We start from the raw sequence: 24,856 nt of genomic DNA on the forward strand, positions 1-24,856 counted from the left end.
GGATATAAGTTTGTTTCGGTACTGGCTGATAGGGAGTAAGAAATGGCCTGATATCTCACCCTGTTCTACTAGGCCAGTGAACACTCCTATTTATCAGGGAGTGCAGTGATAAGATGAGGGGCAATGGTTCTACACTGAAAGTGGGTAGATTTAGATTACACATTAGGAAGAAATTCTTTACTGTGAGGGTGGTGAGAAACCAGAACAGGCTACTCAGAGAAGTAACTCAATCTAGTGGAAGGTGTCGCTGCCCATGGCAGCAGGGTTGGAACTAAACGATCTTTAAGGTCCCTTTAAACCCAAACCACTCTATGATTCTATGACTATTATAACAGCCAGAGGCAACCGATTCCTAATCCTAAAAGCAATCCCTCTAGTACATGTAATTTATCTGTTGGTAGAAACACTAAGAACCAGCCACACACTTCTCGTTCCTGACTTCTTTGCCTTGGTAAAAAAAAATTAAAAAGATTAAAAAAAACCACACAACCCCACAATCCCAAAGGCTTTCAGCCATCACAGGTAACCGCTAGGACTGAAAGCATGGCCTCAGCAGCTCCTGCATACTTACACTCATAGCTTAAAGCACCCTAGAGGGCCACTTCCTAGACATGCTTCCTCCTCCCTTTTTGTGAGGCCAGAGGGTAGTGTCATAGTCTGCTGGCCATGGTACAAAAAGGCTGTAAGGGAGTGAAAGGTCCCTAGTGTCCTATCCAGGTGTTACAGTGACAAAAACAAGGCCTATTTCCTGATCACTTCAGTATGGCCTAAATGAGGGATGCCAATGCAGAAGGTTCGTCTTCCATCAGTACAGCCTTGAATCTGTACTAGAGTTGAAAACTTACCACCTTTTCATTTATTTTTTTTTTCAGGTCACTTTTCAGCCAGATCACAGGGCTGTACAGAGCTGAAGGCTAGCATAAGGAAGGCAAAGAATACTTTTGGCTCAGAAAAGGCAGAATCAGCTCCCTCCACAGCAGCTCAGTGCTTAGGCTAGCAAAAGTGGTTATGGAGACATTTCCTGACCTGATCAGCAATGGAATGGAGGCCTGTAGTCCTTCCTCATGCTCCCAGGCTACAGCACAAAGTCACAGAGCATTTGCAGAAGTATAAGGTAAACACCCCTTTTGCTCAGGCACACAGCTTAAACTGCCACCTAGCCCTCTGCTTCCAGAACTAGCTCTGGTTTGTTATTCACTGCAACTAAGAAGGAAGGGTTTCTCTGTATGTTCACCTGAAAAATCAAGATGACAGTGCTGTGAAATATTCTATTAAGCTGACAGCATTTCTCATTTATGTTTTAGCTTGTTTTACAGTTCTGAGGTTGATATTTGTAAACAAAAACAAAACTGACATAAATAAAGGATTTTCTCTCTTTTTTCATGGCCTAAGTCCTGGAATCGTGCCATATTTGGAAACAACAGCTCCAGAACACTAGTGCTTTCATCAACCTGGATCTCCACAGGAAGCTGGTAGGTTGTGAAGTCCTGCTCCTGAGCGAGAGACCTAAGATAGAAATTACTTTATCAGCCTCCTGAGCTAGCACACAGCACACCAAGGGATATGTCAGTACTGAAGTAAAAGACTGAAAACCTTGCCAGTATTTCTGGTTCCTTCTAATAAATAGTCCCATGAACACTGGTATTGAAAAGGCTACAGAAAAATCCAGATAAAACTTCCCAACAAAATCAAAGTGAAGTGAAACACCATATTTAAAAGCTTAAAATTTACATCAGACAACTACACCTGCTAAGCTAACCAGTTACAAAAAGCATCAGACAAAAACTTTCAAAAAAGGTCTCAAACAATCCAGACTATCATTTTCAATAAGCTGGCAAATTTTAGGAATGCTAAACAAGAAAATACTTTATGTTATGATCCCTTACAAAAAGTGAGGGTTTTCAAAATCAAGTGTATCTGATACAACATTAGAAGTACTTACAACTACTCCACTCTTGGTGACAGTTTCCCGGTATGTAAAATTGCACACTGCCCACGCTAGGTAATATGTGGACATGAGAGGAGTCTGTGAAAAGTGATCTGTAACCCATCCATCTTCTTCAAAAACTGAAGTTTCAACTGGCATGTTGGACAAAGATAAGTAAGTTGCTTGATGCTTGATGCTGATTTTGAAAGTGGCCTTGTAGATGGGCTCATCAAAGCAAGGAAAAGCTTTTCTGGCATGAGTAGGAGAAAACTGTGTAACACCAAGAAACCTAGAAAAAAGAAAAAAAAAAACCCAAAGCAATTACTAACTGCACAGCACTTGATTCATGGACATATCAAATAAGACACTGCTTGACTACTGCAGTTTAAGGAGAGGGGGGGAAACAAACTGTACTAAGGACAGAGCATTTGAACACTGCTTTATCACTTCCTTACTACTTCTACTGCAATGCAATTGATAAAAAGTAATGGTCTACAAATTGCCTACAAATGTGCAGACACTGCACTGACACTAAATAAATAATCCTTCACCTTGTATCAAACTTCAGGGTCTAGCAGTTTTGGTCATCCCTACATGTGAAAAAGCAAGCCAATGTTAGTTATGTGATGTAAAACAAGCACAATCCTCCGTTCAAACCAGGATTTAATAGCCTTTGGAGAGTTAACTCTACCCTAAGACGCTGGCAGGGTACTTTGCCCTTCCTTGGGTGTAAGAACTTACAGTCACATAGTGCACTCAAGAGGGTCAGCGTTTGCCACTGCTTATTTCTTATGTATTGGTTGCATGTAGGTCTACGACACATGTCTACACAGCACTGCTGTGACTGTGCAAATCCAAAAAGCCATCTGTGAGCTTTGCAGAATTACAAACAAATTATTAAACCAGCAGAGAGAAGTTCACCATCCTTCTACATGTGCTTTGCTTTTCTGGCGTATTTTATAGGGAACAAATCTATGTTCTCAGTTAATAGGTCAAATTATAAAAAGATCTCTGAAGGAGAAAAATGTCTTTATTACACCTCTGTACAGAATGGAAACACTTCAATTTGACATAAAATCTGTAACTGTTTTCTTTGGAACTAAAGAGAATTTAAACCAGATAGAGAATAGGAACCTTCCTGAGCAAACTTACATTTACACATTTGGAGAAAACCCACATGCAATGATACCTCTGCAGAAACAAGAAGCTACCCTCTAAAAGCTGGATTATGGATTTCAATAGGAATCTTTTCTGGAGGCATGCAGGACAAGAAAATTACTTTGAGCCAAAAGTAACTGTAAAGGTAGCACAAATGTAGACTTTTTGAGTGGTATTGAATCATGTCTCACTTTCCAAAGTTCCATCAGTGGAAATAATCATGCAATTTTAGACACCAGGTAAATATTTATCACAATTTTAGAGGTTGACTAATTATCTGTTATTTCTCTGGGGGAAGCAGATGGGTGGACAGATTCAATGTAATGAAAATAGTGGCACCTACTATTAATCAGTCTATAAGCATTATTCTGCAGTACAATACTCTTTAGTGCAGAGGGAACAAAAAATAGGTAGCCCACAAGGAAAATAAAATATCCAATCAACTTCTAAAAATTATTTGGCTTTATACATCTTTTGAAGCATTATTTTATAAAATTCAAAAAGAAAATAAGCTTCTTGAAATGTTATACTTCTCTCTTGCTATGGTGCATCCACACCTGATGGAACTAGATACACGCTTTCATGGAAATCATCACATTTTTCCAATCAGTCTGATCTTTTCAAAACTTCACAAATTTTCCCACCAGTGAAGCAGTTGCTGTCTCAAATAAAAAGCCGTATTTGGCTAGCCATTATTGAAGGAAATCAGTACATTTTAATTTTTTTATCTCATTATAAAATGTAGTAAAAAGTTGGTGCCAGGTAGTTCAGTGTTAGTCCAATGGAATTCCATATTATCCATGGATCTGCACTAGTACAACAAAGCCAAACCAGCCAATTAAACGAAGCAAAACAATTTATATGCAAATAATTTAACATGGACCTGATTCTGCATTCTAGGCACACTCCAAACAGCAACAGACATCAACAGAAGCTTCAAGTGAGCATGGAAAAGTGTACTGGCCTGTTATTAATAAAGCAAGAAAGATGAACTTTTCTCTGCAATTAACAATTTTAATGAGCTCAGAAAAACACGTAAATGCATACTTAGGGAATACCGTATATATTCTGACACTCTCTAAATAAGGAAGCTTTTTATTCTTCCTTTCACATCTTGGAGATCCTACTAGCAGTCTTTTAATACTTCTTATATTTTAGGCCACTGAAACAATTCCTTCAGCAGACTAATGGAACCTGGTAAACTCTGCGTCCTCTGTATTCTCACAGACATATATTCACATACACATAACTGGGAAAACACTGGGCAGTCAATATTTCATACTAAAAATACACCAACTACCAATAACAGTGATATTTATCACATGTGCATTACTATCAAACATCGATTTGTTTGTTGTGCCATAAAGCAAAACAAACCAGAAGTTAAAAACTGCTTGCCAAAGACTAAACCCTTACACATGTTTTAAAAATAAAACCCAAACCACTATGTATTTTATCTATTTCTCTCTTGGTGAGGAGGCAAAAACAAGCAAAACTTCTCTGGTGAAGAGCAGGCTGAGGATTTCATCCATCTCTCTACATACCTCTCTGGGCACTGACATTTTTATCTTCAATTCCCCAAAAATATCACCATAAAAAGGTGTACTTCTGGGAATGACAGCCTTGCAGCCTGTCTTCTCAGCATACCCATGGCAGTAATTTGTAGGTGTTTTAATTCCACTTCATCTATTAAAGGAAGACATGTTTCCTCAACAACCTATCTATTTTGACATCTTAGTTGCTATAAGATGGAAGAATATGTCTGTTTGTTTTGTCTGCGTGATGTAAGAATTTTTTTCCTTCTCATTTGTGCCAAAGTTTTATGCTCATTTGAATTATACGCGCATGTTCCTACAGTAGCTCTGTATTAAATGTCTGCTGATTACTGCCAGTAAATTCTGGCACATAACACAAGGTTTGTAGCATATCACTTGCATTTTCAGTAAGAAAATAAATACTTTTACGCAGCTATCAACATTTCAGGTTATGACTTTCATCTGTGAAGAGACCACAGAAAATGAACTAACTTTCTGAAAAAAAAAGAAAAATAATTATATAGTGAAGGCATTAATATGTTTGTGAAGCCTCACAGTTAGCTAGTTATTCACTCCTCACGTACAACAAAAATGAAAAATTACTGTTTAGACCCTTTTATAGCAATCGTTATTCCAACAATGCTGCTGTATTTTAATCGAATATAAAGATGTCAAAAAGCTACAGTCCTGCTGGGAACATCAAGGTCTCTCAGAGCATGAGAGAAGCCTGTCTGTCTATCATAGTAGAAGTCATCCATGTTTAAGGACTACAAATGGTTATATGCATTACATAAAAAATGGGTTATTAATCAAAATGCAAATTGCTACACTGCAAGAGCATGCTCTAAACAAAGAAGTTCCCTGGTTTAAAATGTGTATTGTTTACTTTATACTACAGTGAGTCGTTAAGCCTGTGATAGTTGAAAAGGAAAAAATAGTACTTTTATTAAACACCTGAAACTATAACCACACACTGATTATAGTTTTAAAAACAGCATTTTACAGTACAAGACATAAAAGAGCTGATTTAAAGAAAAAAATGCCACTGATTTCAATATAACAGTGCTACCTTACACAAGGTAAGGATCTCGCCCAATTACTATATTCAAGTGCACTAAAAACAAAGCAACTTGTGCCTGTAAAGTTCCACAAAGAGTACTGGGAAGCAAATTTTACTCACACATTATCACCTTTCACTCCGTGTCTTAAACTAGCTCGATGATTCAGAGAGTGAATAGGCCTTTTTTTAATGCTGGTTGGGTATTTTTAATCTTAACTGGGGCATCAGTATTGAAGTGCAATACAGCAACTTTGGAGAAATGTCACTGCAACACCTATTTGACAGTTCAATTATTCCTATACAAAGTCTAACTACACAGGAATAATAACTGCTTAAATAATTTCTTGAGTTTGTAAAGTGAATTATACCCCCTGCTGTCAGCAGTATTTTGTCTTCTGATTTGCCCACTTCCATACAGGTCTGCACAAATTCCCAATTACCTCAGTCATTCACTCCTCATATTAAAAGACATTTTTACCTGCATCTTTCCCTACCACCATGCTTTTCCAAATTTCCATTTTATTTCACTGTGATGACAAACTGCACAAACTTAGTTGCCATCCTGCTTGCAGTTCCTGCAGGCTGTTTAAAATTGCCAGTAATGATAGTAACAAACATCTGCTTTAATACAGGGGCTATTGATTTAATTGAGTTGGTGACTGCTCTTTTTCTGTCCGACTTACTGCATTTTCTGCCCAGCTCTTCCAACTGTTAAACTCTTTGCAGTCCGAAACAGCAGAATTCAGGGAGAACAACTTAAAAAGAAACTAATTCTAAAATAACGGACAATGACAGAACTACCAAGAACTATCTTTTCAATTTTAAAGTCTGACTGTGGCTAAAAGAGAAAACTACGTAAGAAAACAATAAATAAATAAAACCCCTCTGTAGCTGCCGGAACGGGGCCTCCACAGTGACCCTGCCCATCGTAACAAGGGCCTCGACAAGGTCCCAAGGGCTATAGTGACAAGAGTGAATACAGATACTTTTTCTACATCAAACAGTGGGCACTGACCAGGTCTGCCCTGTCACTGGGTGTAAATCTGCAGCCATTCGGTTGCAGCAGGTGGCGTAAATGTATTCACGTTAAGCGAAATCACCCCCCACCACCTTCGTCTTCAAAGAAGGACATGCAAGCAAAAGAGCAGAGAAGTTTCGCCCCTCCGAAAACGCTGCTGTTTTGTAACCCGGCAAGGCTCTGGCACACGAGGACACACGGGGAAAGTTCATTAAACAGACCGGGAGTCTCCGCTCCGGGACTGTCCCGAGAGGGACCGAGCGGGAGGCGTGCTCCGCTCCTTGGAAACGCACCCGTGGCCACCGCCCGCCTCCCAGCAGGTGCGTTCCCCTCACCTGGCGGCCGCCCCGGCACCGCCCGGCCCGGCATCCCGCACGGCCCCGGCCCGAAGCCGCCCCACAGCCCGGCCCGACCGCCGCCCCGCTCGCTCGCACCCCCCAGCCTCGGCCGCCGCCTCCCGCCACCCGCCAGCCGCTCTCCCTACCCCGGCCGGCGGGGCGGTGCGATGAAGGGCGGGCGGCCGCCGAGAGCCCCGGCAGCTCCGCCTGCGCAGAGGCGGCCCTCCGGAGCGGCAGGACGGTGGAGGGAACCCCCAGCGAGGCTGAAGGCGAGGCCCGGCCTGCACTCACTGGAGATCGGGCGTCCCGTCACCCCGGCGGCCGCTGGGCGGGGGTCGCCCCGTCCGCGCAGCGCCCCCCTCCCCGCGCTGCCCCCGCGGCGGCCGGCGAGGCCCCGCGCCCCGGAGCCGCCGGTAAGCGCGGAGCCCGCGGCCTCACCCGCCTGGCGGCGCTGCCGCCCTCCGGCTCCTGGCGCCGCCCTCCCGCCCCCCGAAGTTCGGCGCGGGCTGCCGCGGAGCAGCGGGGCTGCCAACTTCCACCCAAGTTGGGGCGGCGCGGCCGCTCCGCTACCTTCTCTCGCCGTGGAGGACGTAGGAGCTGCGGAAGAAGCCCAGCAGCTCGTTCTCGATGAAGCCGTTGTAGATGATCTTGAGGTTGTAACTTCTGTCCACCTCCAGGCTGCGGTTGAGGACAACGACGAAGACCTGGGTCTGGGGGTAGAGGAAGGAGCGGGCCACCCGCACGCCGCCGGCCAGCTTGTCCTCGGCCACGCGGACCGCCTCGATGTGCAGGCGGTGGGTGTGCAGCACGATGTAGCGGCTGGCGTTGCGCACCTCCAGCTGCACGTTCACCTCCCCGCTGAAGGTGAAGTTCTCCATGAACGCGCTCAGCATCAGGTTGTAGTGCAGCGGCCGCAGGTGCCGCGGCAGCCGGGGCCGGGCCCAGGGCGGCAGCTCCCGCCGTCGCTGCCACTCCTCCTCCTCCTCCTCCTTCTTTTCCTCTGCCGTCGCCTCCCCGTCCCGCGCCTCCTCCTTCTCCTCCTCGGGCCGGCCGGGGGGCTTCCCCGCGGCGGGCGGCTGCCAGGCCGCCCCCGGTAGGCTCCCGTTGCCGCCGACCCGCGGCGAGCCGTCGGCGGTGGCGCCGCACTCCTCGAAGCGGACGCTGAGCAGCACGGCGATCATGGTCACTGCCAACAGTGCCAGGATGGAGACGGCGAAGCCCAGTACCAGACGCTTGTGCACGGCGATGTGCCGCTCAGTGGTGCGTGGTCTCGGCCCCGCACCCTCGGCCCAGGGGCCCGGCGGCAGCCCCCGGCTGCCGTTCCGCAGGGCGGCCTCCTCCTCGATCATCATGGGGGTGACGGGCAGGCGTTTCTCCCGCTTCTCCTCCAGGGCCATCACGGCAGCACCGCCCCCGCCTCCCGTGGGGCCGCCGCCCCCCGAGGGGGCCCCGAAGGCATGAGAGGCTCCGAGGCGGGGGGGTGGTGCTCGGCTCGGGGGGTACGGGGGGAACGCGCTGCCTGTCACTGCCCGACGAGCTGCATCACCCTGGCTGCTGGCGGCCCCACCGGGCAGCGCTCCCCGGGTGGGAGGACGGGACGGGACGGAGTCGGGCAGGAGCCGGAGACGCTTCTCGCAGTCCGGCCGCCGGGACCGCGCAGGCAACTTGTGCGGCTTCTGCGGGGCACTTCAGCGCACCTCGGCGCCAAGGGGGAGGGCTCTGCCGCCCCGACCCCCCCGCTAGCGCCGCTGGCCGCAGGGAGCTCTCCTCCCCCCGCGCCCCGAGCCGCCGGGGCCGGGGTCGGGCTCCGCGCCCGGCCCCGGCAGCGCCCGAGCCATTCGCGTCCCGCGCCGCTGCGCTGGTCGGGCCGCCCCCGCGAGGCTCCACCGGCACCGGGGGCGGCGGCACCGGACAACGGCGCCGGGCCCGTCCTTCTGCTCCTCCTCCTCCTGGCGGGGCTGGCTCCGAAGAGGCACTCCTCGCAGCTCCTCTCTTATTTTGTCTTTCCCATCTCCTGCAGGTACAGAGCGCTCTCCCGGCTGGCTCGGGCAGAGGCGGCTATATATAGGCACCGGGGAGAGGCGAGGGAAGGGAAGGGATGGGAAGGGGGGAGAGGCGGGCAAGCCCCGCCGCCCCTCGGCTTCAGCGGCTGCTCAGGCTGCCGGCGGTGACGGCGGCGCCCCGGGGGAGCGGGCGGGGGCGGGAGGCGGGAGCGACGCGGGGACGAGGGAGGCTTCTCACCGGTGTGTCACAGGCGGCGGCTCTGGGGGGAGGTCGCTGAGGCGGCGGCGGGAGTCCCGGCCGGGGCGGGCGGAGGGCGAGAGCCGGACTGCGCCGGGGACGGGGCGGGTGCCCGGCTGCCCGGCCCCCGAGCAGCAGGACTTCCCGGGGTTGTGCGCATACGAGTGTGCTCTCCACGTGAATATTGAACGCCGGTACCGTGGCGTATTTATATAGGCTTAATAAGGAGCCGCCGAGTGCACGTTTGGACAATAGGGCTGTCATGCTAACGTGGGGATGGATGCGAAAAAAAGGATAAATACTCGTCCTTAAATCGATAGGATTAATTTTGCTGAGAAAAATCACTCTGTAAATGTTAGCTGGGACTTCAGGAAATCCCCTTGCTGTTACTCTGCGGCCCCCGACAGCCTGCTCAGTCCTGCTCTCCCTCCTGCCGGTGCTGGACCCCGCTTCTCAGTTGAAGTGGTTTGAGGTTGTGTTAAATGCTGCTTGGGGTAATACACCACCAACACGTGGCTTGACTAGTCCGAGGAGTGAACCCCGGTCTGGAAAACTCACTGAATCTGACCCTACTTCTTCCACCTGCCCCCTCCACCCCTAAACTTTTGCAAATAGGGATGGTAGAAACAGAATTAATATACACAGCGAGGATCTAAATCAATATCTGAAAGCATCCCTTTTCCCCTTATTTTGCTTGCATGCTTCAAAAAATATTCATTTTATTTTTTAAGCTCTTTTGCTCCAATCTTGTAAGCAGTTACAGATGTGTTTATCCACAGCATTCTGTGGAATCTATGGGAATATATGCTGTATGTCAAGTTAAATGCATACAGAACAATTTGCAGAATAAGGGCCTTATTTTCCATAGTGAAGAAAAAAGAAAAAAAAAATCAAGTCCTAAGCTTCTTTCATAAGCAAAGCAAATCTGCAGACTTTCATGAAATGTGATATATTAGCCATTTTACTTCCCAATGGAATGCCTGATCTGAATCTACTACATCTTCTAGAAGTGTTATCTGACTTTGCATGCTGTTGCAGAATACGAATGATCAGTTACTGACACTCAATCCCATTTAAATCTAAGGAATACCAGTTAAAGGAATATCAGATTAAGTAGAAGGAATTTACCAGTTTCCTTATATATTCCTTATATTTCCTTATATATTCCTATGTAAGCAGTATATATAGGTCTACTCTACCTGGAAGGAATTGAGCCTTTGTTTTAATTTTGCAGCTTATAATCTTAACTATTGTTAAGTATGGTGGTACACTTGCTAATTCTGTTTGTATGTCCTAGGAGGACCAAGATTTTGCTCCATAACTAGCATTTGTACATATTTACTGTGACATTATTTTGCTGCCCACCTGTTACAAAGGACCAAAGAACAGAAATATTTTATTATCTGAAAATAGCCTTCATTATTTGTTGACTGAAGTTTGAGGCAGAAAGGTAGAAAACTATTGCTATGTGATTTGGGGGGAAAAAGTAACAAACTGACACTGCAAAATAACATCCAAAGCTACAGGTTTAAAATGTCAGCTCCTATATGTTTCATTCAGTGCTTTAAAAGTGGGCACAAAAGGTTTGCCTGAGTGATTTTAAGATTTTGTATGTGGTCTGCCAGTAAAATAGACAGTGTTTCCCTCTTGTTTTCTGCAGTGGCTTTTAAGTTACGCTTGTTCCCATCACCAGCACAGGAAGACATTGAGGTAAGGATGTTCTTCATGAATAAAAGTAGCCTGGAAGATGGTGGAACAGTTTGAGTGTCACATAAATATTTTTAAATTAGATTATTTTTTTTTTAATTATTAAATACAATGCAATAGTCACAAGTTTCACAGGTTAAGGTTTTTATGAAGCCTTTCTCTGAAAAGTAGTGAATGCCAGGCAGTTGGGCTAACCAACTCTGCCACTTTCAAAGAGGGTTGTACAGCTGTGTGTGACAGCATGGGAGCATCATTGTGGCCTTCTCAATACACAAACAACAAATAACTCTCTGGGCTGAGGTCTTCCAAAACCAACTGAGGGAGTCAGTGACACAACTCAGATTTGACAATATTAGTCTATAAATCAAAGGGCCACTATCAGAGAGGGTATGTAAAAGATTTAAGGTTCATGCTAGTAAGAAGCCATGAAGCTAATTCTTTTTTAGCCAAGTTGAAATAACACAGTCAAAATACTGGAGGAAGGCCATGAGTGATGGGAGTTAAGGCTGCTTATATTCACCTCCAACTTTGGTCCCATTATTCAAAAAAAGCATCCAGAGGTTTGCAGGGCCCCCCCCCACTGCCTCCTTGGGATTCTTGTCAGCCTGGAGACTTATGATAAGGTGCTGCTAGGTACTGTGTTAAATAGCTCATGTGCCTCAACTCATCTATCATTCTAAAACTGCACATTACGAGATTAACCTCTTCTTCATATTAGTAATGATGGGTTTCTGAAACGTAACTTGACCAGGTACAGGTCAAGGGAGGTATTAACTTACTAATTTGTTCTCAAATGCTACTCTCTGCAAGTAGTTCTTTGTACAGATTCTTAAGTATAGCCATTTTTATGAGAAATTACAAAGGCATTGGGCTCCCAAAAAACAATTAGTGTACCTCTGGGGAAAATTCTAGTTTTTCCATTTGTCCACAGTTATAAGCATAGACATGGATTTCATGGGTATTGCCTCTGAAGGTTGCAGCTCCTCTGGTCTTTCTGCAAAGATTGTTGGAAAATATATCGGATCATGGATCATTTTTTTCAGCAAAATCCTGATAATCACTCCCAGTTGTTCAAAACTTCCCCTAGGCCATCAACATCTTGTATGCAATCTCATTTTACGAGCTTATAAGATAGGTTTTCAGTTACTCATACAAAATAAAAGAGCATGTCTCACCTTAACTGAATTGCTATGGAGATGGGCCTCCCTAGACAAGTATCAGGAGAAACATGGATAAACTTCAGACAACACGGTTTCCAATTCTGTATGAGCTTATTATACCATGGCCAGCAAAGAGCTGATGAGAGACCCCCATAAAGCTGTGGTTTATATTATGTTAAGATTGCACAGAAACACCCCTCAGTATTCACACTGGTGCTTTACAGCCTTGGAAGAAAAGCTTTATAAATTAACAACCTTATGGTATATCATGCAGCTGGGTGCAGTTCATCGAAACAGGGGATGGACATGTTACAGCTTTTCAAGGCTGCCTGACTTTTTCTGCTTTTTAACCTGAGTGATCCATCCTTCATTCATCTGTGTCTATCAAAGGTCTGCAGACAGACTATATCGTATTAACCTCACTCACACACAATCAAAAAAACCCCACAAAATGTGATAAAGAGCTCGGAAAGTGTCCTGTGCAAAGCCCATTAAAAAACCTGGAATTTATACAGGGAAGAATTACAGAGGAAAAAGACCAACTCAGCCCACGTCAGTCAGTACTCCACTGACCCTTTCAGCAGCACTCAGGCATTTCTGTGGTCATGGTTGGATTCTCCTTGCACACTTCAAAGTCAAGAATACCCGTAGCTCTTCTGTTTAAGTGCTAAAATGGACTACACTTCATAGCACTAACATGTTGGTCAAAACATGCTAATAAGGTGACCTCTCAAAGTATTGTGAACTATTAACTTCCCACAGGCTTCCTTGTGGCTGTTACAAGACCAAGTGGTGGATGACTGGGGGTGACTGTTTTCAAGCCACAACATGTTGCCACAGAAGCAAGGAGAAGATTAGCAGTCTAATCTGTTGGGTTTGCAAGTTATGACTAATTCCCCAAAGAAGTGCCACTGCTTAACAGGACCATCATGTCCTGTTGAAGCTTGTAAGTGGGCTAAAAGAAGTGGATTGGGACAGTGGTCCTACACTGAGCGAGTTTTGGGTTTTCCTTTTTTATTTTTTTTTCAGGATGACATTTTAATAACATGTCAGGTTTAACATATGGCACTGGGGAATACACCTTCTGTTTAGTTTAAAAATTGCTGCTAAGAAAAATGCTAAGGGAAAGACGTTCTAATTAAAAGCCAAAACACTGGATTGTAAAACAAGCTGACACATGGTAATTTGTGCTGGCTTAAACATAACAAGAAAAAGAACTTTCCATCATTCTCTTCTGCTCCTTCACCCTCATGTCACCTGTATAAATGACCTTCTTCCTTACTTGACTCTAGTGGCATTAAGCAGTATTTATGTTTAGTTTGTAATTAGAGGTGGCCAGATGACTAGATATGGCTTCATCTTGGACAGGATTTATTATGTGTTTATTATTTTTCCTTTTGTAAAGGAACAGAAACAAGGGAAAGGAGCATGGTGCTGCGCTATGCTGTGGGTAAGGTCCTATGTAATGAGAAGCAGGAAGTTTACCACAGGACAGACAGACTCACTAGTAATGTGGATCCTCTTCTCCTCTTCCCTCCTTTCTCTCCCATAATCACCTCTTTTCTGTAACCTCTTGAGTTGGAAGGAACATCTGAGGAGGCATGAATGGAGCATTGCCTACATACCACGAGGCCCCAGTGATCACCCACTGCTTCCCATTCACCCCATGCTTTGAAACTGTTCCATCACCATCCTTTGCTGTGGCATTTTCTTCCTTTTTATTTTGATCCTTTGAAACTATTCAGTACTACCCTACTAAATCTAACACATTTTTTACTCAAAAGCCAGTATTTTGTATTGCAGCTTTTAGGATAAAAATACCTACTTATGTATGAGAATTAAATATTTTAAATTTCCAAATTAGGTGGCTGTGGTGCTTTATTTCCCCCAGATGTTCTGTTTTCATATTTATCAATGTCTGTACAGCAACTGATTTTTCTTTTTCTTCCATTCATTGCTTTTGCCTCATTTCAGCAACAATTTAGAAGGAAAACAAGTGTCCTCACTCTCCATTAGCAAGTTTTAGTGAAAGTTCCTTTACAAAGGGTTGTGGGGTTTTTTGGTAGTTTTAAACACAGCTTCTTGAAGGTGTATTTTTTCCAAGCATGAGCCATTTAAATTCCACAAGTTCAATAATGCCATGTTGTTAGTAGTGGGGTGCAGTGCGTAGATATACTGTTTGTTTCTTTCACTGAATAATTAAACTTAAAACTGGCTAATTGGAATCAATTAGTGGCAAGAAGTTAGTGTCGGGGAGAACAATAATTTGTGGAAACTCCAGATTGTGTTAGAAACCAACATTTCCACACCTAGATTGTGTCTTACTTGCTAGTTCAGCACCTTTTCAGTGAAAAACACAAGCATGATAGTAGGCAAGGCAAGGGTTTATATCCATTAACATTTGTTTTAAAACACATTTTTTAAAAAAAATCTATGGAAAATATCTTTGTCCATTTAACTGTACAATACATGTGCAGACTTCTGGTGCTGGATGTCAACACAGACAGAATTTAGCTGGTTTGTAAAGCTTTATAAACATCCCATGCTCTTTTGTTTCTTTCAGTATCCCATTTCCCATTTAACAAGGAAAGAATATGGATGTTTCCTCATGGGTCTCCTGATGTAGCTAAGCTAGTCAGTCCCTCCTTATGGATGAGCCTTTGTCATACTTTACCATCATCTGCCTCAGGCCCCGTTTTTCCACACAGTCGACACTGTATGGGTATGTCAGTGTATTTAGTCAGCTCCACCATAACCAGTCATACCCTCCTATGTGTGTGCTCCCTGAGTTACTGTAAGAATATACACACTGATTTTCACCTTCCCCATCAAAGCACCTTAGGATTCCGTGACTTGCCCAATGTCCTGGGTAGGTATAAAATAGACAATTTTTAAGGAAATGTGGCCAAAATTTAACAGCTGAGAGAAATAGAGCATGCAACAATCCTTCAAGAGGAATGTTCTCTAAAGCCAATAACAAGCTTCTACAAACAGAATCACTGTGAAATTCCTCAGTCCAAATTCTGATTGAGCCCAAACTTTCTCTGAATGAGGACTGGAAGGAAGCAGGTCAGTGTGTGTTTATGGATACCATGTTTTTTATAAGTTATTCCAAAATAGCACTTTGGTACATGCTGAAATGTAGTTTTCTGAGTAGCCTTTAAAATGGAGCAAGTGCTGAAGGGCAGTCCTAAAAAGGGGAGTTACCTATGAAAGGGAAGGAGTTGAACTGAATGGGCAAGAGTGCTTCCCTCAGTGCTTGTCTTGGCCAAAATTTGCCTGGCTTTGCCTTTAGTGGGATTCTGAGGAAAAGACACTTTTTTTTTTTTACACAATGAATAATGTGAACCAATCAAATGAGGTCTTCATATGTAGAATACCAGTTACTGATTTAAAAAACAAAAAACAAAAAAACAACAAAAAAAAACCACCAAAACCGACATTAACTATTTGCTGTGATAAAACTATGCTGAATGCATCAGTAGCACTTCAACTTTAAACAACATTTAAAACACATTAAGATATCTCCCTAGTAATTCTAGATTCCAGTCTTTCAAGCTACACTTGGGTCACATGATTTCCAGGATGGTTGCAAATTTGCAGTTTCATTAAGCATCACAATACATTACTGATATATCTGATCATTTGGTGGGTCCCAGAGCACACTACCAGGTATTCTATAACACTACTCACCTGACAGAAAAATATTTTAGAATCAGTTTGAGGATATTTTTTCCTTAATGCACTGGTACTATTTTCAATTTGCCTCTGCATGTAAACTGTCAACTGTCACCCTTGATAGTGCTGATCCCATAGGAACACATCTTGGAAGAAATGAAAATATTATAGGTAGGCTGGTTATAAAGGTCTAGAAATTACTGGACACAATTTATTTCATTATTTTGTAAGCTTCAGGTCAGCAGTCTACAGAACAGTCATGGCTGCTACTTTCTTGTTAGAAAAGTGTTAATTTGACCACTCATAACTTGGATCTCAAACGAAGTTTCATGATTAAGATGTTTTTGAATCTTATGTATTAGCAAAGTGGCAAGGTTTAACCCCCGTTGGTATAAAATTCTTGATTACAGACTGTACTATTTCAAATAATCTGTTTATGAAATAAGACCAGAGCATTCAGCAGCAAAGGCATAAAAAATAAGCAATCAAAACATTCCAGTGGAAAACTCGTTCATATCACAGACAATAATTAATTCCATGTGCCGTATCTCTTACCAACATGGTAATAACTGAAAAGAAGATTTCAGATTTTAGTTCATCTGAATTCCTTTATTCCTTAGAGAGGAAAATTAATTAACTACATTTTGATCGCAATTATTCTTCTTGAGATTCCAAAACTGTGATAAGTAGACAACCTACGTCTTGTTCATACTCTTTACAACTTTAGATGTGGGATGGGGGCAACAAACCATCTTTGCTGCTATGTAGCTTTAAGGCTTTTCACAAAATAAAATTTAACTGACAATAAAGGAAGCGTGCTACTAATTAAAATAGTATTGATTCCGCATATGGTATTTTGCCTTCGGTTTTCACTTTTTATTAGCCAAGTTGTCACTTTTCTCTTTAGTGCCACCTTGTGGGCCAGCCTGTTATAGAAGCACACCCGTCTTCCCGGCTGCACTAAAAATAGTCAGGATCTGGCATTCAGAGGATCATACGGAAGGAGGTTTGGGGGTTTCTAGCATATTTTTTTTAAGAAAAAAGCAATAACGTACGGAGATATTTGCTATGAATTTATAATAGGTATGCAAGAAGACACAACAATCTCTCTGGGATAGAAATAATGGAATCTACAGAAAAAAAAATCAATGCTTATTTACAGCGTAATCATCAAACTTATCTTGGAAAATGTAAGTGGCAAGCTCTGACTTGTGTGATTTTTGCCACATGAAAAATGCTCCTGTATCTTAGTGCCATTAGTTCTGCAACATCTTTCCATGAGATGTAAACCTAGATAATTGTAAACTCCCACTAATCCCACTTTCAGAAAAGATGAATGATCAAATGCAACATCATGGTGTACTTGCTTGTAAAATTCAGGGTGGATTTGCACACAGCAGCTTCAGATTCTGCTGATGATAAAGCTCAGACATTCAAAAACTTATATTAAAAATTAAAAGTGTCAGGGGACTTATGTACTGCAAAGGATGTGCAGATCAAGACTTGGCTAGAGTATGGTCACAATAGGTGTTCTCTAATTCATCACTAATAACTCAGCTGTCCCCAGCCTCAGAGAACTGCACAAACACATCCTCATACATTACTGAGAGGAACTGTGGACAGTGGAATTATGTTCAGTTTGTCATCTTGAAAGGAACAGAGAGAAAGTTTCCAATGTTTCTAATTTTTAAAGGGCCATTTTTGTTACTTTTCTTAACCCTTTTTGTTGCTTTTCTTGATGCCAACAACTTTGGAAGGTACAGAAAGAAGTTTTTGTACATTATAAACCCCCAAACAAAGCAGCTTCTTCATTTTATTCTGCATACACATTAGAAGCAACAAACCACTTTAAGCTTACAAATTCTGGGTTTTAGCTAGCCAGCTCCTTTGAACTCTCTCTTACTAAATTCAGACTTAGAAAGGAAAATAAGCTATCCCTGAAAATCTCTTCAATTAAATCAAGTAGTCTTATATCAGGCAGTCTTGCTGGTAAGTAGAGGGATAATTTAAAATTCTCACTCTTAGGCTTTACAGAAATTAGATTTAATCCTAAAGACACACAATCAGACTGAGTGACAGAAAATGCAGTTTCCCATGATCAGGTATAGCTGTTATTTAGATGCAAAGAGATGGGGGAACTGCACAGGAGCACATGTCAGAGCAGGCACTGAAGTTCAGTGAATTCAGTGGCATTTCCCAAGGATGAAAAGCTCAGTGAACTCCCTTGCATGTACAGTCTACCAACAAGTAGCTTGGTGTCCAGCAGCTTCTCTGAGTCTTGAGTTCAAACACAGTAAGCTCATCTTAAGGTAACAGAATAATTAGGACAAAGGACAGCTCACTAGCCCAGACTGCAAAAAAAATCAGCAACTGACTTCCCAATACAGTCACAGCCTTCTTTCATAATCCCCATATTGCTGTACCCCTTTGCTAGCTCCAAATCATGAAAAACCCTTAGAGGAAAAGAAGTGGTACAGATTGTATGTTGTTCAGGTGTTACACCCCATGGTAAGGCTGAGACAGAAACTGCTGGCACAGCCCATCATGTTCCAAATTTTGCTGTGAGGTAAACAGCCACCCACTGCAAAACAGTGATGGGCAAATGCTTCTCTACTGAGAAGACAGGAGGGGGGAAAAGTACTTGCAATAAGGTTGAGTGGAGAATTACACACAAGTGAGAGAGCTTTCACCCTGTGCTCACATCTTGGCAGTTGCTCAGGATACAGCTACAGAGATAGCTGTCTCTGCAGGACTCCACCACGCATCAGTTATTCTTATCATTCCTTCACCTTTTCCCACCCAAACCTTCACATAGACCAGCCTATGATCAGTTACGAGGTACTGCTGCATATTTACTGGCACCAGAAGGTACTCAGTGCCAGTCTGGCTCTCTGAAAGTTGCTCTTCCTGGTCTGTGGAATGGTCACATGCTTAAAAATGAGCTTTGGATATTTGTTTGTTTGGGGTTTATCTTATGCTCTTGAAATCCTGAAATACTGCAAAAGCATCAGATTAAGTTTATGTGGGGAGACTGAGTGTAATGACATAAAACAAATACTCTAAAAAAGTAAGTAACAGGATACCCAGGACTGCAACTATCACTTGTGCAGAAGGTCCTTGTTATTTTTTGTGAGAGCAGGGTTCTGTTTCCAGCAAGGGGTTTTTAGCTTCTGCTGCATCAGAAACAATATACATGCACCACAGCCGTGCTTCTGCCAGGTCTGGCCTCCTACCAAACACCAAGCACGAGGACCCCAGCTCCAGCCCTAGCTGGTCAACAGTCTGACCATCTCACCAGCACCTGCACTCACTCACCACTAGCCAGGTCCCACAAGTCAGACAGTGACTGGGGCATCAGGAGTGTGAGCATCTTGCCTGCCCAACTCCTCAACCAGACATTTACTCATATACCTCCCTTCCTGAAGAAGCCGCTCAATTTGCTTTTTAAAAGTTACACGCATAAATAATTTCACACCCAGAGTGTTTTTCCTTTTTGAATTGCAAGTCCTCCAGAGCCCAGGAAATTCCAGTTCTAACACTATATGCAGTGGCAAACTTAACTTTCCTAGACTGCCAGGTAGAGAAGACTAGCAGTGTCTCCCTGCTTCAGGAAACACCAGAGTCTTGCCTTTGTAGTATTTTCAGCTACATTGAATGGTTGATATCTGTATATAGCATAGCACCACCTGGAAAAGCTGGATTGGAGGGGTTTAGCTGCTTCAAACATACAGAGCAGACTGCTCCAGCATGTCCTTCAACAAGATCACCTGTGCAAGGCCAAGTGCCACACAGTGGCTTTGTGCATCACTGAGCTACACTGCACTGGATCCCACCAAGGCAGCAGAAACCTGCTCTGTGCAGAGGCTGTTGTACATCCTTGCAATCAAACTGGGCATCCTCAGTCCATGCTGCCCTCTCCAACCATAAGAGAGCCAGTCCCCATAGATAATAAACAGCTCAAAGACACACCCTGTAAATGCAAGGGATTTCGGTCTGAACTATGAGCCCTTACCCTAGCTTCAGATGCTCTAGCTCAGCCCATTCAGGTGGCAGCAGAAATGGCCAGAGGTGCTCTTTCCTGCCAGCTCTAGAACAAGCAGTATCAGACCACCCTTCACTACCCCTCCCTCTTGCTTTGGAGCTTCCTAGCTCAGTGCTTGGCGATTTTCCTCTCTACATTGCTTTTTCCACCACTCCTGTCAGCCTGCACCTCTGAAGCCTCTCCAGGGCAGCCTGCAGCCTCACCACCTGCTGCCTCATGATGCTCAGGCAGCCATCTCTTACATCATCTGGTTCAGATCCACAGCTTAATCTCAGATAGGAGAAGTAATTCAGCCCTTCATTAACCCTCCCTGGGCTATGGGCAGGCATGGTATACTCCGCCCATCCCAGTAACTGAGGGCAGTAGCAGCATCAGTAGGTAACCATCCTGCACATGGACCAAGCACTAAGGAGCCCAGGTGCCAATGGGTTTAAAGAAATACCTTTATCAACAGCAGAAGGGAAATTAAATCTGGGTGAGATTTTGTAAGGAGTGTGCTTTTTATGAATATCCTTTTGTCCTCCCCAAAGCTGATGCTTTTTGCTTCAACCACTTCATCCTGCTTTAACTCCCTTGTCAATCCCCAGATGTCTCACCTCAGTTTTAGTCTCCATTTCTCAAGCTCCTCATCAGAGCATCAATCTTCTGGAACAGCTCAGTGCTGAAAATCATGACATGACATTTACAAATAAGATTTTTATATGAGATTTCCAATAAGGTCTCAGATCTCACTATGAAGGCCTAACAGTCTTTGTACAGCTAAAATATAGCAAAGCAATTTTTTTAATTTTTTTTTTTTTTTTTTAGTTTTCATTCTGAAATGCATCACAGCCAAGAACAGTTTAAATATAGGCAGAAAACACTGCTCAGTTGTAAAGCCTCTCAGAATTAACTTTCTCAAAAAATATTTTAAGGCTGACAAATCATGTGCAAGGTCTTTTCCCAAAGGAAAATTTTTCTTGGATTCATTTAGTAGTTGAAGGTTGTGTCATATGTCACTGGAAAGGTAATTTTTCCTAGTTTATGAAAAATGCCTTGAATTTGACTTTGCTGTCACAGGGGAAAAATGATATCTATAGAGGTAATAAACTGGCACACAGAGAGTTGTTAGTAGCTTTGCAAGAACTATACAGTTTTGTAGGGGATGATAGGAAGTAATAGGGTGAATTAATATCAAATATGCAATTTATTTACATAGTGTCTACCTGACTCAGGTTTCTGGTATTTTTAATAATCTTTTAAATATTAACAGTTAAAGCATAACATACACAAGATCATTTTAGAGGAGCTAACGTACAGCTCTGTAAACTCAGGAAGAGATGGCTATTAATGTTCTCTTTTGTCTTCCAGACAGAAAATCAAAGCTATTTAAATTAAAGGATGTGTATAAAATCAATGTATGTTGATAAGGTGTGCACATTAACGATAATGTTTTCAAACATTCTTTGTAACTTATGTATATAATCTCCTCTTTTCAGATAGATGGCCACATTAGCTGGCATCATCAAGAGGTCCTTACATTAATTTTTTCTTTGTTTTCTTTTAATTATTAATTTTTAAGCTTGTATTATAGAATTCTAGGGTAGACTGTAGTGGCAGAGGTGTTATGGTGGCACTCGTGTGTGCATTCAGACAGGTAGGATATAGCTGGTCCCAGCTGAGGCTGGTAGATGAGGAAACCTCCTGGTTCATGGTGCTGAGCCCAAATTTGGACACTGGCAGGCTCTGCTGCACAGTCCTGGCCCCATTGCCACACAGTGACCACTGCAGGCTCCTGCCTTCCAGCTGAGGCACCTCCTGTCTGGGGGCTGCTTCTGCCCAAGTTGCCGCAGGGGTTTGATCACAACCACAGAGTCAATCACTGAATGGCTGGAGCACAGGGTGGCAAGCCAGGCCCTCACAGCTTGGCTGGAGGCAGCCGTTCATGAGCCACACAAGTCTCATGGCAAAAGCAGCAGGTATCTGGTTTCCCAAACTGGTTTGAGCCCAGGGTTAAGGGAGCCAAGCGTAGGTTGTTGGCTGGGTGGAAAACAGGAAAGTGAGAGGACAAATGTAGGCTGAGACCATGATCAAACATGCAAAGGAGGCATAACTGTAGCTTAGGAAGTGATTATCAAAATCTTCTGTGATACACTGAACACAGCTTTGGCCCATGACAGCTGCAGTGGAGATTTAATAATCTAAAAAGAAGCAAAAATAAACTGGTATTTTTTCTTTTAATTATCAGTATCTATCCATACAGCAGACCCACACTTGCAACCATATTGTCTAATTAAAACCAGTTAAAGAATTATCCACTTAACAGCTTTTTATTTCATGTGGAGTGGTCTAGCTAAACCTTGTAGCTGGCTCAGTAAGCTTCGGCCTTAATATTTGTCATATTGAGCTGTGGTTTATCAAGCTTTAAAATTCCCCACCGCACCAACTTGCAACCAGTTCACAGGCCAGAGATTTTCAATGCAGAACAGTTGTCCCTAGGCCCCCCACTATCAAAAATGTCCTGGAAAGGATTAAAATAGAGTGAGATGGGCTTTTGCCCGCTGGTAAGTTATTGAATCAGAAGGAATTTTAAATACCTTGGGAAACCACCCTGACAGAGTCAAAACAGAGAACATACAAGGTATTGTTGCTCAAGAAAAAGCAGCTTCTTTGGCTGTGGGGAATGTCACTGCAAGATGTAATTACCAGGGTTGTACACAGAAAGGCACAGGGACTGTGGGAACATCTCAGAAGGTTTTGTAGAGGGCTCCAGCCAAAGCATATAGAAGCTAAACACATCAAATAACCATATTTACACAAAGAACATTTTCAGCTCCTTCATAGGCTGAAGCTCCCTTTTTTCCAAAGGAAATGTTTCTCAATTAAAAACTGTCACAATAGATCTCCTGAAAATCTTTTTCCATATGGATAATTCCACCTTTTGAAAACCATGAAAAGTCTATTTATCTGTGGTCATATGCTGGCAACTGTTACTGGAAATATCTGAAACATTATATATATAGATATATATTGTGAGATGTGCAGGAACAAAGACTTGTGTTCCAATGTCATCATTAAATCTTAAGAGTTTTATTTCTGGAATAATCAGGAACGCTCTGCTGTCTCCCAAACTTGAGCCCAGATACACCAGCAAAATACTGGATCTCACTTTCAAAGGTGCCACTTTAAAAGACACCGTTTGACAGGAAAGTTGAATCAGCCTTTCTCTGCTTGGCAAGGTGCCTAATGAGGCACAGAAAAAAGGGATACACCTGTTTAGAAGCCAGCTGAGCCAAAAAGGCTTTTTACAGAAATAGAAGGGGATGCTCAGTAAGAATGAGAACCTGAATCATTATTGTCAGGAGCTTGACTTGGTGCCAGGAACAGGGGCACAATGGGAAAGTCACAGCTGCATAATCGATGCCACATCTAAGGCATTCCACAGACTGCAGTTTGTTTTGTTATCTCCATGTACTACCTCCCCAAAGTGAGAACATACATAATAATCATCATCTAAAAGTGTATTTTACCCCGTGCCAAATATTGAAAATAATTTATTGCAATGGCTTCTTGTGCAATAAACTTTAATTAAGGAAATTCTATTAAAATTATTTTTTTTTTAGGAGAATAGTCTCAAAACGATGAAGACAAAACATCCTTTTGGACAGATACTGTTGACAATAATCCTGAAAACCACAGTTGCCAGATGATGTAAGACTTCTCACTTACACCATAGCTACTATATTAAGTTGCAGATTTGTCCATCATGTGTTAATATATATTCCTATGGCAGATGAAAAGTTCAAAATCAATTTGAGCTTTGCCAGTGGCTCCAAAATGAACAGTCACGCACAGAACTTCATATAATGACATTTAAAGTGTGCACAGATGCACCCATCTCACATATACTTTAAATCTTGTATTTAAAAGGAATTGAGCTAAAGTATGAACTATTTCATGCATTTTCCCAAGACTGCTGCAGGAAATAGCGGACAGTTTAAAGTGAAAACAAAATTATTATATGTCTTTCTTCACAAACCAGGAAATTATTCACTTCATGTGACACCATGAAACTCTCTATGGGCAAAGCAAAATTGTTGTAATGATAATTGTGTTTAGCATTCAATTATAATATGTAAGCATCTTACTCTGAGTAGAAAGGTAAATGGATATTTTCAGAGAGGCAGGAGAAGAAGGGAGAATCAGACTGTGTCAGAGTTAGTATATATAAAGGATTTAATATAAAATTCTTCCAGTATTGGTTAGGACTCTTTGGAGTTACAGCACACATGTATGTAAGTTAGAAAAAGAAAGCAAACCAGTAGTACCTTTCACTTTTCTCTTTATTAATTAAAGTATTTCCTCTCCTCTGCCTTTGTATTTGCTCCTTCATACACTTTTTCTGCATAACTGAGTGGATTATAATTTTCATTTATTTTCTAATTTTATCTGTCGAGTATGTTCTCCAATTTCCTTAACTTTTTAATAAGACTATGCATGAAAATACATCTCACTGGAAATTGCTTCTGGAGGATGCTATAATAGATGCTTGTCAGGTATATTATATGAAGAAGGGTTTGTTTATTTCTCTGTGTAAACTGGCACAATTAGAATACTATAAATTAGAATGTAATTCTCCTGTGTTTCTTGAGGTCCTCTGAAGGAGCTGAACACTATGTAACTCATTGCTTCCCCCTAAACATGGCATCTGCTATCTTTTTCTGAAGCAAGCTATTATATGTTGACTATCAAAAAATATTTTACAGTACAAGTATTTTCCCCTCCAACAGGGTTAAACCTTATTAGCCGTTGGTAATAGTCTTTTCTAAAGGATAATTACTGTGTGATCAGCAACTGCTGTGAGAAAACCAGACAGTTTATTAATGGATAACCTAGATGCATAAAATACCCTTTATCTTTGTGAGCAGGTTTCTCATCAGTGCGTGTTTCATTAGCTGTCAGCACCCTGGTCATGTCAGCTGGCCATTGATTACCCTCTGGAAAGGGCTGTCT

At 42.8% G+C, this 24,856-nt stretch overlaps 1 protein-coding gene across 1 annotated transcript in view; it reads right to left on the minus strand.

Moving 5' to 3' along the window:
* Positions 1 to 8,433, minus strand: part of TRHDE (thyrotropin releasing hormone degrading enzyme) — a 212,294-nt gene extending 203,861 nt beyond the window's left edge. The window contains exons 1-2 of the mRNA XM_051608023.1: positions 7,607 to 8,433; positions 1,943 to 2,216 (exon numbers count right to left, since the gene is read on the minus strand). Coding sequence (XP_051463983.1) covers positions 1,943 to 2,216; positions 7,607 to 8,433 — 1,101 coding nt within the window. The remainder of the gene's footprint in view (positions 1 to 1,942; positions 2,217 to 7,606) is intronic.
* Positions 8,434 to 24,856: the final 16,423 nt, after the last annotated feature.

Source organism: Apus apus, chromosome 1 (assembly GCF_020740795.1).
Source record: "Apus apus isolate bApuApu2 chromosome 1, bApuApu2.pri.cur, whole genome shotgun sequence".
NCBI classification, from domain to species: Eukaryota; Metazoa; Chordata; class Aves; order Apodiformes; family Apodidae; genus Apus; species Apus apus.